General features: G+C 39.8%; 1 protein-coding gene across 1 annotated transcript in view; it reads left to right on the forward strand.

The window, feature by feature from the left end:
* LOC138854474 (Y+L amino acid transporter 2-like) overlaps positions 1 to 17,500 on the forward strand; it is a 179,197-nt gene that overhangs the window by 161,014 nt on the left and 683 nt on the right. The window contains exons 6-8 of the mRNA XM_070098041.1: positions 5,480 to 5,603; positions 11,234 to 11,434; positions 16,908 to 17,149. Of these exons, the coding sequence (XP_069954142.1) occupies positions 5,480 to 5,603; positions 11,234 to 11,434; positions 16,908 to 17,149 (567 nt within the window). The remainder of the gene's footprint in view (positions 1 to 5,479; positions 5,604 to 11,233; positions 11,435 to 16,907; positions 17,150 to 17,500) is intronic.

Here is a 17,500-nt window from a genome sequence, read left to right on the forward strand (position 1 = left end):
GATAAAATAACAGAAGTAAGACAAGAGAGAGAGGGGTGGGTTGATTGCATCTTCTTGGACTGCAAGAAGGCCTTTGACACAGTTCCTCACAAGAGATTAGTGCAGAAGCTAGAGCATCAGGCGCATATAACAGGAAGGGCACTGCAATGGATCAGAGAATACCTGACAGGGAGGCAACAACGAGTCATGGTACGTAATGATGTATCACAGTGGGCACCTGTGACGAGCGGGGTCCCACAGGGGTCGGTCCTAGGACCAGTGCTATTTTTGGTATATGTGAACGACATGACGGAAGGGTTAGACTCAGAAGTGTCCCTGTTTGCAGATGATGTGAAGTTAATGAGGAGAATTAAATCTGATGAGGACCAGGCAGGACTTCAAAGAGACCTGGACAGACTGGACACCTGGTCCAGCAAATGGCTTCTCGAATTTAATCCTGCCAAATGCAAAGTCATGAAGATAGGGGAAGGGCACAGAAGACCACAGACAGAGTATAGGCTAGGTGGCCAAAGACTGCAAACCTCACTCAAGGAGAAAGATCTTGGGGTGAGTATAACACCGAGCATGTCTCCGGAAGCACACATCAATCAGATAACTGCTGCAGCATATGGGCGCCTGGCAAACCTGAGAACAGCATTCCGATACCTTAGTAAGGAATCATTCAAGACACTGTACACCGTGTATGTCAGGCCCATACTGGAGTATGCAGCACCTGTTTGGAACCCGCACTTGATAAAGCACGTCAAGAAACTAGAGAAAGTACAAAGGTTTGCGACAAGGTTAGTTCCAGAGCTAAGGGGAATGTCCTATGAAGAAAGATTAAGGGAAATCGGCCTGACGACACTGGAGGACAGGAGGGTCAGGGGAGACATGATAACGACATATAAAATACTGCGTGGAATAGACAAGGTGGACAAAGACAGGATGTTCCAGGGAGGGGACACAGAAACAAGAGGCCACAATTGGAAGTTGAAGACACAAATGAGTCAGAGAGATAGTAGGAAGTATTTCTTCAGTCATAGAGTTGTAAGGCAGTGGAATAGCCTAGAAAATGACGTAGTGGAGGCAGGAACCATACACAGTTTTAAGACGAGGTTTGATAAAGCTCATGGAGCGGGGAGAGAGAGGGCCTAGTAGCAACCGGTGAAGAGGCGGGGCCAGGAGCTAGGACTCGACCCCTGCAACCACAAATAGGTGAGTACAAATACGTGAGTACATGTACACACACATACATTCACACAAACACACACACACACACCCACACATACACACATACACACACACACATACACGCACATACACACACACACACACACACACACACACACACACACACACACACACACACACACACATACACTCACACACACACACACACACACACACCCACACACATATATATATATTCATATATATATATATATATATATATATATATATATATATATATATATATATATATATATATATATATATATATATATATATGTATATATATACATATATATATATATATATATATATATATATATATATATATATATATATATATATATATATATATATATATATATATATATATATATATATATATATATATATATAAATCCAACTTTCAGTGTTTCCATCACTGAAAGAAAACTTTCACTTCGAGAATTGTAAATTTTTTCCACTTTTGTTAAATAATTTAGTTTTGCATGTAGTAACTACAGAATGTCGCTTCTGATAGGATTCTAATGCTAACTGCTGGTGTATCTTAGTTGCAAGTATTTTTGCTGAGTTTCAGCTGTGTATGTGCAAGTTTCAAAGCAAAATCACATTAAAAATATTTAATGAAATGCTCGCATTATTTTTTAGTTTATTGAACTTTTAATACTATATTTTCTTGCGACTCTATATTACAGAGCTGGTAATAATGTTCAGTATTGTGTTCTTCCAATAGTTTCTTTCAAGACTTTCGATTTTAATTACATAATGCGATCGACTGGGAGCTGTCAACTTCGGCGAGCTGTAACAATTTAAAGGTTCGCAGAGCACTCAGAAAGTGCGGGTTCAATCTATTCGGCTTTATATAAACACAGAAATAACTGGCATTGAGTCTGAAGTATCTGAGAGAGCTAGAGCTAAGGAAGAGGTAGCAATAATGTTGAAGGATCAGTTATGGAAGGAGAAGAGGGAGTATATATGTATAAATTCAAGGATTGTGTGGATTAAAATAAGAGTCGGATGCGAGAAGTGGGTCATAATAAGTGTGTATGCTCCTGGAGAAGAGAGGAGTGTAGCGGGGAGTGAGGGGAGATATTTTTGGAGATATTAAGCGAATGTTTAGGAACTTTTGAACCAACCATACCCCCGGCCGGGATTGAACCCGCGGTCATAGAGTCTCAAAACTCCAGCCCGTCGCGTTAGCCACTAGACCAGCTAGCCACAATAAGATTCATCCAACTAGGTATATTTCTACACCATAGGAAAGTTAGCACAGGCACCTCTGTGACCACAAATGCAAGTTTTTACAGACGAATCTCCAGCTAGCGTGGCCGTGACGAACTCTAGCTCAAGTCCCTTCACTGCCGTCAACATGACTTAAGAAATCGTATCATTACGGTTTCTTAAGTCTTTTGAACCAAGTGAGAGAGTAATTGTTGTAGGAGACAAATGCTAAAGTAGGACAAACATTTAGAGTGTGAGGCAGGTAAGTTTGGGGTGCCAAGTGTAAATCAATATGTGAGGGGGGCCTTTGAATTTTGTGTAGAAAGGGGTTTTGTTATGAGTAATACACATTTAAAAAAAATGATAAATAAGTAAAGTAGATACGATACAGGGCGTAATGACAGTAACTTCTTGGAATATGTATTGGCAGATTTGTAGACTTCAGGATGTGTATGTTTATAAATATATCAGATCACTTTTTAGTTATAGCTGCACTGAGAGTAAAAGGAAGATGGGATACAAGGAAAATGGATGCAGGAAGTAAGAGAGAAGTGAAGGTTTATAAACTAAAGCAAGAGATAGTTAAGGGGTAAAATGTAAATAACTATTGAAGGATAGATGGTGTTAGAGTGTTGAGCAGAAGTTTGTTGTTACAGGAAAGTGGGTGCGGGAGGGAAGAAGAGCGATTGTTGGAATGATGACATGAAAAGAGTAGTAAGAGAGAGAAAGTTACCATATGAAAGGTTTTTACAAAGTAGAAGTGATGCAAGGAGGGAGGAGTATATGGAAAAAGAAAGGAGAGGTTAAGAGAGTGGTGAAAGAATGTAAAGAGAGAGCAAATGAGAGAGACAAATAAGTAGAGAAAGCCTAAGGAACGAGTGGATTTGTCAGTTAAAAATAGGAGAGGAGAGCTATTAAATGAAGTGTTAGAGGTAATGGGAAGATGGAGGGTATATTTTGTGGAATTGTTAAATGTTGATGAAGATAGGGAAGCTGTGATTTAGTGTATAGGGCAAGGAGGAATAACATCTTGTAGGAGTGAGGAAGAGTCAGTTGTTAGTGTGGGGAAGTTTGTGAGGCAGTAGGTAAAATGAAAGGGGGTAAGGCAGCTGGGATTGATGGGATAAAGATAGAATTGTTAAAAGCAGGTGGGGATATAGTTTTGGAGTGGTTGGTGCAATTATTTAATAAATGTATGGAAGAGGGTAAGGTACCTAGGGATTGGCAGAGAGCATGCATAGTTCCTTTGTATAAAGGCAAAGGGGATAAAAGAGAGTGCAAAAATTATAAGTGAGTAAGTGTGTTGAGTATTCCTGGTAAAGTGTATGGTAAAGTTATTATTGAAAGAATTAAGAGTAAGAGAGAGATCAGGATAGCAGATGAACAAAGAGGCTTTAGGAAGGGTAGGGGGTGTGTGGACCAGGTGTTTACAGTGAAACATATAGGTGAACAGTATTTAGATAAGGCTAAAATGGTTTGTGGCATTTATGGATTTGCAAAAGAAGAATAATAGAGTGAATAGGGGGCAATGTGGCAGATGTTTCGACTATATGGAATAGGAGGTAGGTTACTGAGGTTACTGAAAACAGTGAATAGTTTTTACGAGGATAGTGAGGCTCAGGTTAGAGTATGTAGGAGAGGGAGATTATTTCCCAGTAAAAGTAGACCTTAGACAAGGATGTGTGTGATGTCATCATGGTTGTTCAATATATTTACATATGGTGTTGTAAAAAAGTGAATGATCAGATGTTGACAAGAGGTGTAGGATTAAGTGATAAAGAATCAAACACAAAATGGGAGTTGTCATAGTTCCTTTTTTGCTGATAACACTGTGCGTTTTGAAGATTCTAAAGAGAAGCTCCAGAATTTGGTGAACGAGTTAGGAAGCGTAAGTAAAAGAAGGAAATTAAAAGTGAATATAGAAGAGTAATGTGTTGACGATAACATAAAAAATAGGTAACGACAGACTGGATATGAGAATGGAGGGACAGAGTATGAAGGAGGTGAATGTATTCAGATATCTGGGAGTGGACGTGTCAGCAGAGGGGATATGAAAAATGAGGTAAATCATAGAACTGATAAGGCGAGAAAGGTGAGTGGTGCACTGTGGAGTCTGTGGAGATAAAGAACATTATCTACGTAAGCAAACAGGGGAATGCACGAGAGTATAGTTATACCAACGTTCTTATATGGGTGTGAAGAATTGGTGGTGAATGTTGCAACAAGGAGAAGGCAGTGCAGATGTCATGTCTGAGGGCAACGCGTTGTGTGAATATAATGCACAGAATCCGTAGCTTGGAAATTAGGAGGAGATTCTGGATTACCAAATTATTATCCAGAGGGCAGAGGAAGGGTTGTTGAGGTGGATCGGACATGTAGAGAGGGAGAAACGAAATAGAATGACTACGAGAGAGTATATATCTGTAGTGGAGAGATGACGTGGTAAGGGTCGGCCTAGGAAAGGCAGGAGGGAGGGGGGTCAACTTCCAGCAAGCATGCGTGAGCATGTTAGATAGGAGTGAATGGAGACATGTGGTTTTTAAGACTTGACGTGCTGTTGGAGTGTTAAGAAGGCAACTTTTATGAAGGGATTCAAGGAAATCGGCAGGACCGAGTTGAGTCCTGGAGATGGGAAGTACAGTGCCTGCATTCTGAAAGAGGGATGTTAAATGTTGCAGTTTTTTAACTGTAGTGTTAGCGCACCTCTGGCAAGACAGTGATGGAGTGAGTGGTGATGAAAGTTTTTCTTTTCAGGGCCACCCTGCCTTGGTGGGAGACGGCCAATACGTTAATAAAAAATAATTGATAACCGTAGACTGCCTCTTCCGTATGATTCATAGATGGTTGGTATTGTTGGTGGAGTGTATAGGCATCATTTTGCCACTTTTAAAATTTAAATGGTATAATTATATTTTGTATTAAATAACCAGAGTATTAGTCCTCTGGTGATAACTAACAAAAGTTTGTTCTACAACGTGTGTCTTGGTCTTCATAATTCAAGGTCATGCGACATTTCATTCTAGTTGATATTTCACTTTTCTGGTAACAGGAACGTGCCGAGGGCCATCACTATCTCGCTCACCAGTATTACAATAATCTATGTCCTCACCAACGTCGCCTACTTCGCTGTGCTCACACCCAGCCAGATGCTCTCCTCTGCTGCTGTGGCTGTGGTGAGTCTTCTCTTTTGTATTATTAAACAAAATTGGATTCACTAGTATTTGCTGCTGCTGTGTCAAGGAAAGACACGCGGTATAAAACAAACATATGTTGCCACAACGTTATCGCTTTATCAATACTTGATAAAAACCAACTGTTACAAAACTCGTCTTCTTAAAACGTCCCCAGAGCATGGTAGAGAATTAGTTAATTTATCCCTGTCTAACAGTTCGCCTGTTTCCGGTTTTGTAACAAGAAGTTGTTTTATAAGAATTCGGGATCACAAACCAAATAAATAAAATTTAAGATCTTTACTAGAAAAATTGTCTAACAGAATATACATATACAAAGTTAAAATATTGGACGTAAATAAAGAGACAAGCTCCTACATTTCTCTTGGTATGTATATAATGTATATGTGCATTAACCATAAGAATCTTTTTCAGCTGATATACTATTAATATGAAGAAATCAAAATTATAGGCTTAGAGTTAGTACTATCTTCATCCAGTCCAGCTGAGAATATTACCGACCATAAAGTAACAAAAAAAGGCCGGCAAGGCAGAGTCAGATAACTGAGACAACAAATTCACCAGGGTAAGAGAGAACTCGAAAATAACCCTCGAGAGAGGAAATCAAGCACCAGGGAGAGAGCTTGATGTGTCTCCTAAGAGAGGCCAGGAGGAGACTGAGTGAGGCCAACCCAACAGCCCAACACTGGATGTGATTATGAGACACATTGGTACTATAGAGACACCGGCAGGTAAACAAGCGAGCCGATAGTATGGTCAGCAAACCACAACTCTGGAAAATAAAGTGTACATGTTACACCCAGCCTAATAATATACCTAAGTCAAATAATAGTATAAAGTTAGATATTTTAATATTAGCTAATAATGAAAACATCTCCAATATAAATTTACATAATAAAATATACACGGAATATTAAAGATACAGAATTTTAAATATACTTTGTGTCCAGTTCAGGGTATGGAACACCCTCCCTCTCTCCCCGCACCACAACAGGTCGATGTCCCAATATTCATCATGTATCTCTCTCACATTAACAGGAGAAACTTTGTTTTAACCTATTGACAAAGTTCCGTGTCTCCACTTTTGATGACTATTTCTTCTTCGTACGAGGACAGCATATCTTAACAGTGCAGAGACTCCATACAACTCCAAGGTAGCGCTCGAGATGGATCAGGCACTGTCGATATAGCAGCCGGGCACAACTTGTTCTCGTACATGAAGAATAATGGAAGACACAGCTGTTAGGCCACAATCCTATCCGTATAGAAGCCAGAGTGGCTCAACACTCCGCATCAAAATCTAGCTAACTCATAATCTCATAACTGTTGAAATATTAAACACAAGAATATATTTAGATAAATAAATGGGATGATAAATATTAAATACACAATTTTTTAATAAATATTAAATATGCAATTTTTATATAAAACAACTTCTCTACCAACTTTCACACATTCACACTCATTGTCCTATGTATTTTCATGATGCATAGGTAATCACATAGGCTTCTCTAATATTTAGTGTAGGACAAATCTAAGTCACATGAAAAAATTATTTTATAAATAACCCTCCATTTTCACTGGTTAGTTTATTTAAATTCCTTATTTTTAAAATTAAATTTGCAAAAAAAAAAAGTTCTTAAAAAAATATTTTTAGTGCAAAATTTTATTTTTGTACAAACAGCCATTTAGCTGTTAAAGCACATCTCTAATTTTCATCACAAATATGGAGTGTGTTTTGTATTTATTAAACTATATTAGACACAAGTACAACCTTGTTAATTATAGTCAAGGATGCATCAACTCCAACGCAGTTAAGTTTGGTGACTGAACAGACTTAAAGAAGATAATAATAACCTCCTGGAGCTCGACCATGAGGGAATGTTTGCTGTCAAGAAAACTACTGCTAGGGAGGTACACTGGTACACCAGGACCTGACCATTTAAGAAAAATACTCAAAATTTCTGAACAAAGACTGGAAATTTGAACGTCAGGATCACTTTATACTCTCTGACCTCCACCAGGTCTACAAGAAGGACAGGGATACCTTCTGCTATTATTATGAACAAGTTAAGAATGAGTACCTAGGTCCTAGAAGATGAGAGTCGAGCCAATGAAGGGATCAACCAGGATATTGCCACTCAACTTGCTTGTATAGATATCAAGCAACTGTTAAACGACGTTTCAAGCAGCACCCTGGATAAGAAGTCCAACTTTGAGTATCTGGAGAAGGAAGTCAGCTTCCACAAGTTCCTGCCATTGCCGGTGCTCAAACTCCATGAAGGCCAAAATCTTGTGCCAGACTCTGCAGACACACATCAAGGAGTACAGTTAACAGTCTTTCTTCTGTGTGCTCCAGTCTGGCTGGTCAGTACCTGTGACCCTTCGGCAAATTCCTTTGAAGAATTCTCTGTGATGTCACCCATGACTGTGGCATCTCCTGTGACTGTAGTGTTACCCGTGACTAAAGCATCACCCATGACTGTGGCGTCACCCGTGACTGTAGCATCACCCTTGACTGTAGCATCACCCGTGACTGTAGCATTACCCTTGACTGTAGCATCACACATGACTGTAGTGTCACCTGTGATAACAAGACTCGTCCACATCCTTGCATTCGTTGATAGCATCAAACAGAAGGAAAGTGTTTTGAACACTAAAAGAGTTGGTTAGCACAGTGCCCTTATATGATGCCTTAGAACTTCTGCAGGAAAAGTGTATTTGTGCCTTAGAAGGTCCTGACATTATAAAAATCAGTTTATACCAAGAGAGCGATTATATTATTCCAACATATTGCTTAAGAGCTAGAGCTTATTGACCATATCTTCTTTCCTTGGATCAAGCTCCTGGACAGGCCCCCATTTGTTACAAAACTCGACTTCTTAAAACATCTCCAGTTGGCCTGTTTCCGGTTTTTTAACAATAAGTTGTAATATAAGAATTCGAGAACACAAACAAAATAGATAAAATTTAAGATCTTAACTAGTAAAGTTGTCTAACAGAATACATATGTACACAAAGGTAAAATATTGGACATAAATAATGAGTCGTGCTCCTACAATTCTCTTGGTATGTACATATTTGTATAATTGCATTAACGATAAGAATCTATTTCAACCAATATATTATTAATATGGAGAAATCAAAATTATAGGCTTAGACTTGGTGCTATCTTCATCCAGCCCAACTTAGAATATTACCGACCATAAAGCAACAAAAAAAGGCCGACAAGGCAGAGTCAGATAACTGAGCCAACAAATTCACCAGGGTAAGAGAGAAATCGAAAATAACCCTCGAGAGAGGAAATCAAGCACCAGGAAGAGAGCTTGATGTGTCTCCTAAGAGAGGCCAGGAGGAGACTGAGTGAGGCCAACCCAACAGCCCAACATTGGGTATGATTATGTGACTCACACTGGTACTGCAGAGACGCCAGCAGGTAAACAAGCGAGCCGAGCCAATAGTGTGGTCAGCCAACCACAACTCTGGAACATAAAGTGTACATGTTACACCCTACCTAGTAATATAGCTAACTCAAATAATAGTATACAGAAAAGGTATTTTCATTTTAGCTAATAATGAAAACATCTCCAATATAAAATTATATAATAATAAAATATACACAGAATATTAAAGATACAGAATTTTAAAAATACATTGTGTCCAGTTGAGGGTACACAACACCAACATAGAGCAAAACTGTTTCCCAATAAAAGTTTAATGCATAACATGTCTTTTCTTCTTTGTTTTCAGCAGCATGCCACTCCTTGCACAAAAAAAACAAAAAAAAAAAAACAACTAAAGCAGAATCTTTTTATGTTAGAACACCTTCATTTAGGCCTCTGAGACTCTTTTTTTTTAACATTTCCACACTATTTTCTTCAAGTCAAAGATGCCATGTCACAGCCGTGATTGCAAGAAATGTAATAAGATTCTGTACCATGCAGACTGAAGCTGATAATGTTCCTGTATTATTAAAATAAAATTTGGTTTGTTGTATGTTGCTGCTAGCATCCAGAGCTCACGATAATCCATCTCTTTAACATGTGCAGTGAGCAGTGCTAGACAGCCTGTATCCCTGACCATGACAACAAAGGAGTCGGCAAAACTGGGGAGAACCAAGCAAAGAAGCACTCACGAAGAAGCATGTCCAAGGAGAGGGTCTGATTGTTTCTTTCAACTTCCCACTTGTCTCTCAAATTCACCACCATCAAAGACAGTCTTGTCGGAAGTGGCCTTGTTTATCTTTTCTTTGAACGGCAACAGAATCAGAACTGCCTTTTCTGTCAGAAGTTTTTTAAGTTTGTCATTTGATTGGTAAAGTTACATCGTTGGTTTTAATAATGCTTCAAGTAGCCTGAGTTATTTTGGTCCTTCTTTAGGGCATTACAGCCATAATGGAATCATTCTTGTAGCTGTCAAACACAGTTAACTCTGTCACATGTAGTACTTACTGTTATAACTTTACATTGTTACTGAGTTACATTGGTCTCAGTTTGCCTTTTTTTTTAAATAGTTATGTTGATGGTCATACAAAAAGTAAACAAAGAATCTTCTGAATGACTTCATAATATAATGTTGATGGATTTAATATAATGTTGATGGATGTGATAAGAAAGATGATCCACAAGTTTAATCTGTCTCAGCATAAATTATAAATTTTACTGACATTGTTAAAAAGCTGGAATTGTTTGATACCGACCAGTTAGTAAAAATCTTTTTCTGAAAGTCTTAAAACTTTCATTGTTAGAAGATTTATTAAAAGAAAGTTTGGCGTTCACCTTGAACTGCATCAATTTTATTATGCCTGTTTTATGAATAAATTTTGTTTTTTCGTATTAATGAAAATAATAACTATTCTGATCAGCTTAAAATGGTAAGCGGAGCTGCATCTTCGTGGGAAATATTTCTGTATTAATGTGGGCGCTGTTGACAATTTTACTGAAAAAATATCAAATCGGACTTTCTAAAAATTTTAAATATTTTCTCTTGTTGACTTTTAGAGATTTTTAAAAAGCATATAACTGAGAAATGAAAACTAATATTCAAAATTTGCTCTTTAATGGAGTTTTCTCAGCTTTTTTTCTCATTCGATTTTATAAGATAGTTGGCACTCTATCTTTCACAAAGTCTCTCGTACATAATTTCAGAACAAATTAACCTATTAACTTGAAATTTTCCACCATGGTGACTTATAACTTTGGTAAAGTTGAAGGAACACTTGACATGTGGAAGTGTCCTCTAGTCAGTTTTATACAGACATTTTCTAACTCTGAGTTCATGTAATAACTTTAGTAGACATCTTCAGTTGTCTTCAAGTTTTCAATATTCATGTTTCCTAGTTAGAAGAAAGTTGTTATTGTTAGTGAAATCTGTCGTTGACATTTTGAAAAATTTAACAGGAAAACAACATCTAGGAAATAAATAATATTTGACTTTTCATATATTTCAAAAAAAAAAAAAAAATTCAACACCGTTAAGTTAAACTTTGTTTTATGTTTAATCGTAACTAATTTAATTACTGAATTAGAAATGCCATGTTTTTCAGATGCCAGTTATTTAATACACGCAGTAAAATTTTAATAAAATATCCACATTTACCTTCTCGACCGCAGGTTTTCGGCAACCTTACCATGGGTGTGATGGCATGGATGATACCCATCCTTGTGGCGAGTTCCACAAGTGGTTGTGCCAATGGTGCTATCTTCGCCAATGCTAGGGTTCTGTTTGTCAGCTCGAGGCGTGGCCAACTACCCCGGGTGTTCTCTCATCTCCACGTCCACAACTGTACTCCCATCCCTGCTCTCATCTTTATTGTGAGTTGCTTCTCTTTCAGTGTTGTCACAATTATTCTGTAGGTTGAGTGTCCAGAGTAACAATGTATCGGAATTAAGAAGTAAGCCAGGAAAATAGTTAAAGCCTGTCATGATGGAAGGATTAAGTTACAGTTTTAGTGGAAGCAATTTAACTGCAACAGTCATATCAGAAGTTGTTGTTCTCGTAAGATTTAGGGCGGGGACAGTCCTAGGGCTGGTAAAACTCTTCCGCAGAAATTTTAACCACAACTGACATCACATATCACATGGAAGAAGAGGTAAGAGTCCCAAGAAGGAAAGTACTGACAGAGAAAAATGTGGAACAAGAATGGAGGTGGCTGTCCGTGTCGAGCTGGTAAGGATAGGATGGGCAACCATCCTGAACTGATAGATGTGAACCGTAAGTCATCCACGTACATTACCTGAGCAGGGGTCTATCAAAGAAGAAAGAAGAGCAAATCAGGAACGCCATTTTGTCTTTAATTTAATTTGATACCTTTGTAAGCCAGAACCCATTGCAATGAGACGGATTAGCCTGGGATAGAAATAAAGAAAGAGAGAGGTACGATACCGAGGATTAAAATGCAAAGAGGTTGGGATTTAGAAGTGAGAATAGTTAACAAAGATTTACGATTTAGCTCAGAGGACGAATGTGGTATTTTTTACGCAGAGACGAATGCAAGAATAAAAAGAGAAAAGAGCCTGATCCATAAGAAAGATTTCCGCCTCCCTGCCATGCCCAAGAACAAGGCAGGATAGGTTCAGTCTACTGCTCTGACAGAGTAAAACTTTTGACAAAAAGTAGTGGAGGTAAGAGCGAGGAGATTTCAGAGAATATCCTACATTATGAGCGCAAAATAAAAAAGAGAAGAAATGGGTATATTTAAGGATTAAAATCATTATAAGGGAAGCAGCATGAGATAACAAGAACTGTGTCAAAACTGTCAGTGGTGACAGTAAGGCAGGAGGAGGTGCATTTCCTTCTTAAATCGCTTGACCAAGAAAAGGCTGTGGGCCCAGACAAGTTGAGCCCAAGATTGTTGAGAAGATGTGCAGACCAGCTAGCAGCACCTCTAACTCGCATCTTTCAGCACTGCCTAGTACAGTGTAAATGGCCCTCTCTATGGAAAGAGGCAAATGTAGTCCCTGTTCACAAAAAGAAGAGCAGAGCAGAAATCAGCAACTACAGACCAGTGTCACTCCTGTCAATCACTGAGACAATAATCTCAAGACAAATGACAGAGTTTTTTGACTACCACTCACTACTTTGTGATCGTCAATATGGCTTCAGGAAAGGTTACTCTGCTGCTGATCTGTTGTTAAACCTCTCCACTAAGTGGCACCAGTCACTGGATGAATCCAAAGTCAGCTGTGTGGTAGCACTGGACATTGCTGGCGCTTTCGACCGGGTGTGGCACCATGGCCTCTTAGCAAAACTTCAAGCACTGGGAATTGCAGGCTCTACGCTATGTCTCCTCAGTGATTACCTTCATGGTAGATCTCTAAGTGTAGTTCTCAATGGAACGGAATCAGCAAGACATCCTACTGGGGCAAGTGTTCCACAAGGAAGCGTCCAGGGTCCGTTGTTATGGAATGTCTACTTCAACGACCTTCTTCATCTCATCCCAGAATCACATGCATATGCAGACGACTGTACACTGACATTCACTTATCAAAGAGAAGAAATGCCAGCTGCTCTTAGCTACATCAATCACCAGCTGAGAGCTATATCAGCTTGGGGAAATAGATGGCAAGTAACATTTGCACCTGAGAAAACGCAAATGATGATCGTCTCTAGGCACCATAATGGTAATGCTGGTGCAGAAGTAAGGATGAATGGGAGGGTGTTGGCACCTGGAGAAGAGTTGATATCCTTGGGGTGAAATTTGACTCCAAACTAACCATGAAGAACCATGTTGTAAATCTTGCAAACAAGGCAGTCAGGAAGCTTACAGCACTTCGCCGTATCTCGCATCTGCTTGACAGTTGGGGTTGCAAGATCCTGTACGAGGCACAAGTACACTCACACCTTGAGTATGCTCCATTTTCTTGGTTTGCCTGCCCCCCCTCTCATCTGCGACTGCTTGACAGAGTAGAGAACAGAGCAAGACGTCTCATCTCTCGCCTGGACCCATCCTGGATAGATCTGTCATTTCAGCAGAGCCTTCAACATAGGAGGGATGTGGGTGGCCTTACTGTTATGTACAAGGCCAATATTGTCAAAATACCACACTTGGATCCACTTCGAGGACAGCGTGAAACAAGCTTTTATGCCACAAGACGGGCAGAAAGCAGCAACTTCACTCTGGCTGTACCCTTCTCCAGAACATCACTCCATCTGAGATCATACATACCCAGGATGACTCGAGTATGGAACACATTCGTACAGCATAATGATGTCAACGAGATAAAGTCAGTTGATCAAATGAAAATGCTGGCCCACAGATGGCTCCAACTTCATCCTGTTTCCTACTTGTATGTCTCATAACAATAAAAACGCTTTCAAATGAGCTGATGTAGCTAACAGCTCTTAGCTTGCCAATAAAGTTAGGAATCCTTAACCTGTAAATAGCTTGTCAATGAAGCTAGGGATCTTTAACCTTGTCAAACCCTGTGTAAAAGTATCGACCCATGAATGAAGGTATGTCTAAACTTTTAATAATAATAATAATAATAATAATAATAATAATAATAATAATAATAATAATAATAATAATAATAATAATATTATTATTATTATTATTATTATTATTATTATTATTATTATTATTACTATTATTATTATTATTATTACTATTATCTTTATTTTTACAAGTACATGTACAAGGTATACAGACCATAGCTGACATCAATGACATACATACTACTATATAGAAAACCGCTTGTTATGCAGAGTATTTCGGGAAAAATAGGTCAGTTTTGTCCCAGGATGCGACCCACACCAGTCGACTAACTCCTAGATTCTCAGTTTACTAATGGGTGAACATAGACAACCAGTGTAAAGAAACAAGACCAATGTTTCTACCCTCGCTGGGGATCGAACACAGACACCTCGTCGTGTAAACCGACAGCTTTAGGCACCCGGCCAAGGGTCGGTAAACAAATACTAAAATAATAGTATAAATATCTGAAGCAAGAGGTGCAAAAACAGTATTTCATAAAGTTTTTTGTTTTAAATTACCGAACACTGGAACAAACATCGATCAAAAGTTGAAAACTTATAATCACTAAAACAATTTAGTCTTTGAAGAACAGGTTAGATAAGCACTTTGTACACGTAAGATTAAACTAGACAAAAGTAAATGCAGAGTTTTGGCCAGCAGTCGCCACTTGAACTTCGATGATTGTTCAGAAAACACATCATGATATTTGGAAAGGAACTTTGGGTACATCATAGATGTCTACTGGTTCTAAAAACTAGTCAAGCATAAGTGACAAATGTGATAGCAGGACGACGACGCTGAATAAGCAGCACCAGTGCTGGGTAAGGTGCCCAGCACCAGTGCTGGGTAAGGTGCCCAGCACCAGTGCTGGGTAAGGTGCCCAGCACCAGTGCTGGGTAAGGTGCCCAGCACCAGTGCTGGGTAAGGTGCCCAGCACCAGTGCTGGGTAAGGTGCCCAGCACACCGTGACTGAGCCAGTGGCTTAAGGTATGTACATCTGACAAGAAAATTAAGTCACTACTTGGAAATGTTTCACACATCCACTACAAATACTTTTCCTATCAACACATAACACGATAATGAAATAATTTAACTACAAAGAGGCATCGTAACTAGTCCTTGTTGACTAAAAATTGCAAACACTTTCACAAGATGGTGGCACTCAAACTACACTAGATGGCCAAGGCTGATGACTATGCCAGCAGGCCAGATAGCTATGACCCCGTGTAAACAAGACACATATAGGACAACCCGGTGTGTTCAGCCCCGTGTTTCCACAACAAGACTGTGCAGTAGTTCTCACTACAACAAGACTGTGCAGTAGTTCTCACTACAACAAGACTATGCAGTAGTTCTCACTACAACAAGACTGTGCAGTAGTTCTCACTACAACAAGACTGTGCAGTAGTTCTCACTACAACAAGACTGTGCAGTAGTTCTCACTACAACAAGACTGTGCAGTAGTTCTGTTCCATAAGGCACAGTACTCACTGCCATTCTATTCCTCATCCTCATTTCTAACATAGAGATGTAAGCCATAGCTCCGTGTCTTCCTTTGCGGATGACACCTGGATTCCCATGGCATTGACCTCCATCGAAGACACCACGAGACTCCAAGCGGAGTCACGCTCAAAACAATATGAAGTTCAACGAGGAGAAATTTCAACTACTCAGATATGGGAAACTTGAGGAAATTAAAAATGTGTCAAGGTATATGACAAATTCTAACCATACAATAGAGCGGAAAAGTAATGTGAAGGACCTGGAAGTGATAATGTCAGAGGATCTCGCCTTCAAAGACCACAACAATGTATTTACCTCATCTGCTAGGAAAATGTTAGGATGTACGATGAGAACCTTCAAAACTAAAGATGCCAATCCTATGATGATTTTCTTCATATCGCTTGTGCTCTCTAGGTTGGAATACTGCTGTACACTAACGGCTCCCTTCAAGGCTGGCGACATTGCAGACCTGGAGGGTGTACAAAGAACTTTCACGGCACACGTAAGTACGATAAGGCACCTAAATTACTGGGAACGGTTGAAGGTCCTTGATCTGTATTACCTGGAACGCAGGCGAGAGAGGTATATGATAATATACACTGGGAAGGTCGTGGAAGGATTGGTATCAAACCTGCACACGAAAATCACTCTCCATGAAAGCATAAGACTCGGCAGGAGATGCAACATTCCCCCGATGAAAAGCAGAGGCGCCACGAGTATACTGAGAGGCAACACAATAAGTGTCCAGGGCCCAAGACTGTTCAACTTCCTCCCAGCATACATAAGGGGGATTACCAATAGACCCCTGACTGTCTTCAAGAAGGCACTGGACAGGCACCGAAAGTCAGTACCTGACCAACTGAGCTGTGCTTCGTACATCAGCTTACGTGCTACCAGCAGTAACAGCCTAGTTGATCAGACCCTGATCCACCATGAGGCCTGGCCTCAGACCGAGCCGCTGGGGCTTTGACCCCCGAAACCCTCTCCAGGTAACTCCAGGTGCACACAAGACTGTGCAGTAGTTCTCACTACAACACTTCCCAGGTAACTCTTTGGGAAAAATTTCAGAGTCAGCACGTGTTTGCATTTCTGTGCCTCGGATCTACCCGAGTGTGAGAATGGATACATATCTATATGTACTTTTTTATATATGCATGAGTATATTTATGAATTTACATAAGTTTTCACGTGTGTACACTTTTGCATAATTTTTGTGTGTATGTATACAGTATATGTATACAGTATATGTATACAGTATATGTACTGTTGCATGTACTAATATATTCCTACATTTATGTATCCTCCAGGCGACTATCACCACGATGATGTTCGTAACTTCAGACATGATAGTCCTCATTAACTACTACTCCTTCTCCAAAAATATCTTCGAACTGGGGACCATTATAGCATTCTTCTGGTTCCGCATCAAGCAGCCAGACCGTCACAGACCCATCAAGGTCAGTGGGACACATCAAGTAGCCAGACCGTCACAGACCCATCAAGGTCAGTGGGACATATCAAGTAGCCAGACCGTCACAGACCCATCAAGGTCAGTGGGACACATCAAGTAGCCAGACCGTCACAGACCCATCAAGGTCAGTGGGACACATCAAGCAGCCAGACCGTCACAGACCCATCAAGGTCAGTGGGACACATCAAGTAGCCAGACCGTCACAGACCCATCAAGGTCAGTGGGACACATCAAGTAGCCAGACCGTCACAGACCCATCAAGGTCAGTGGGATACATCAAGTAGCCAGACCGTCACAGACCCATCAAGGTCAGTGGGACACATCAAGTAGCCAGACCGTCACAGACCCATCAAGGTCAGTGGGCCACATCAAGTAGCCAGACCTTCACAGACCCATCAAGGTCAGTGGGACACATCAAGTAGCCAGACC

Source organism: Cherax quadricarinatus, chromosome 60 (assembly GCF_038502225.1).
Source record: "Cherax quadricarinatus isolate ZL_2023a chromosome 60, ASM3850222v1, whole genome shotgun sequence".
In the NCBI taxonomy this organism is placed as follows: domain Eukaryota; kingdom Metazoa; phylum Arthropoda; class Malacostraca; order Decapoda; family Parastacidae; genus Cherax; species Cherax quadricarinatus.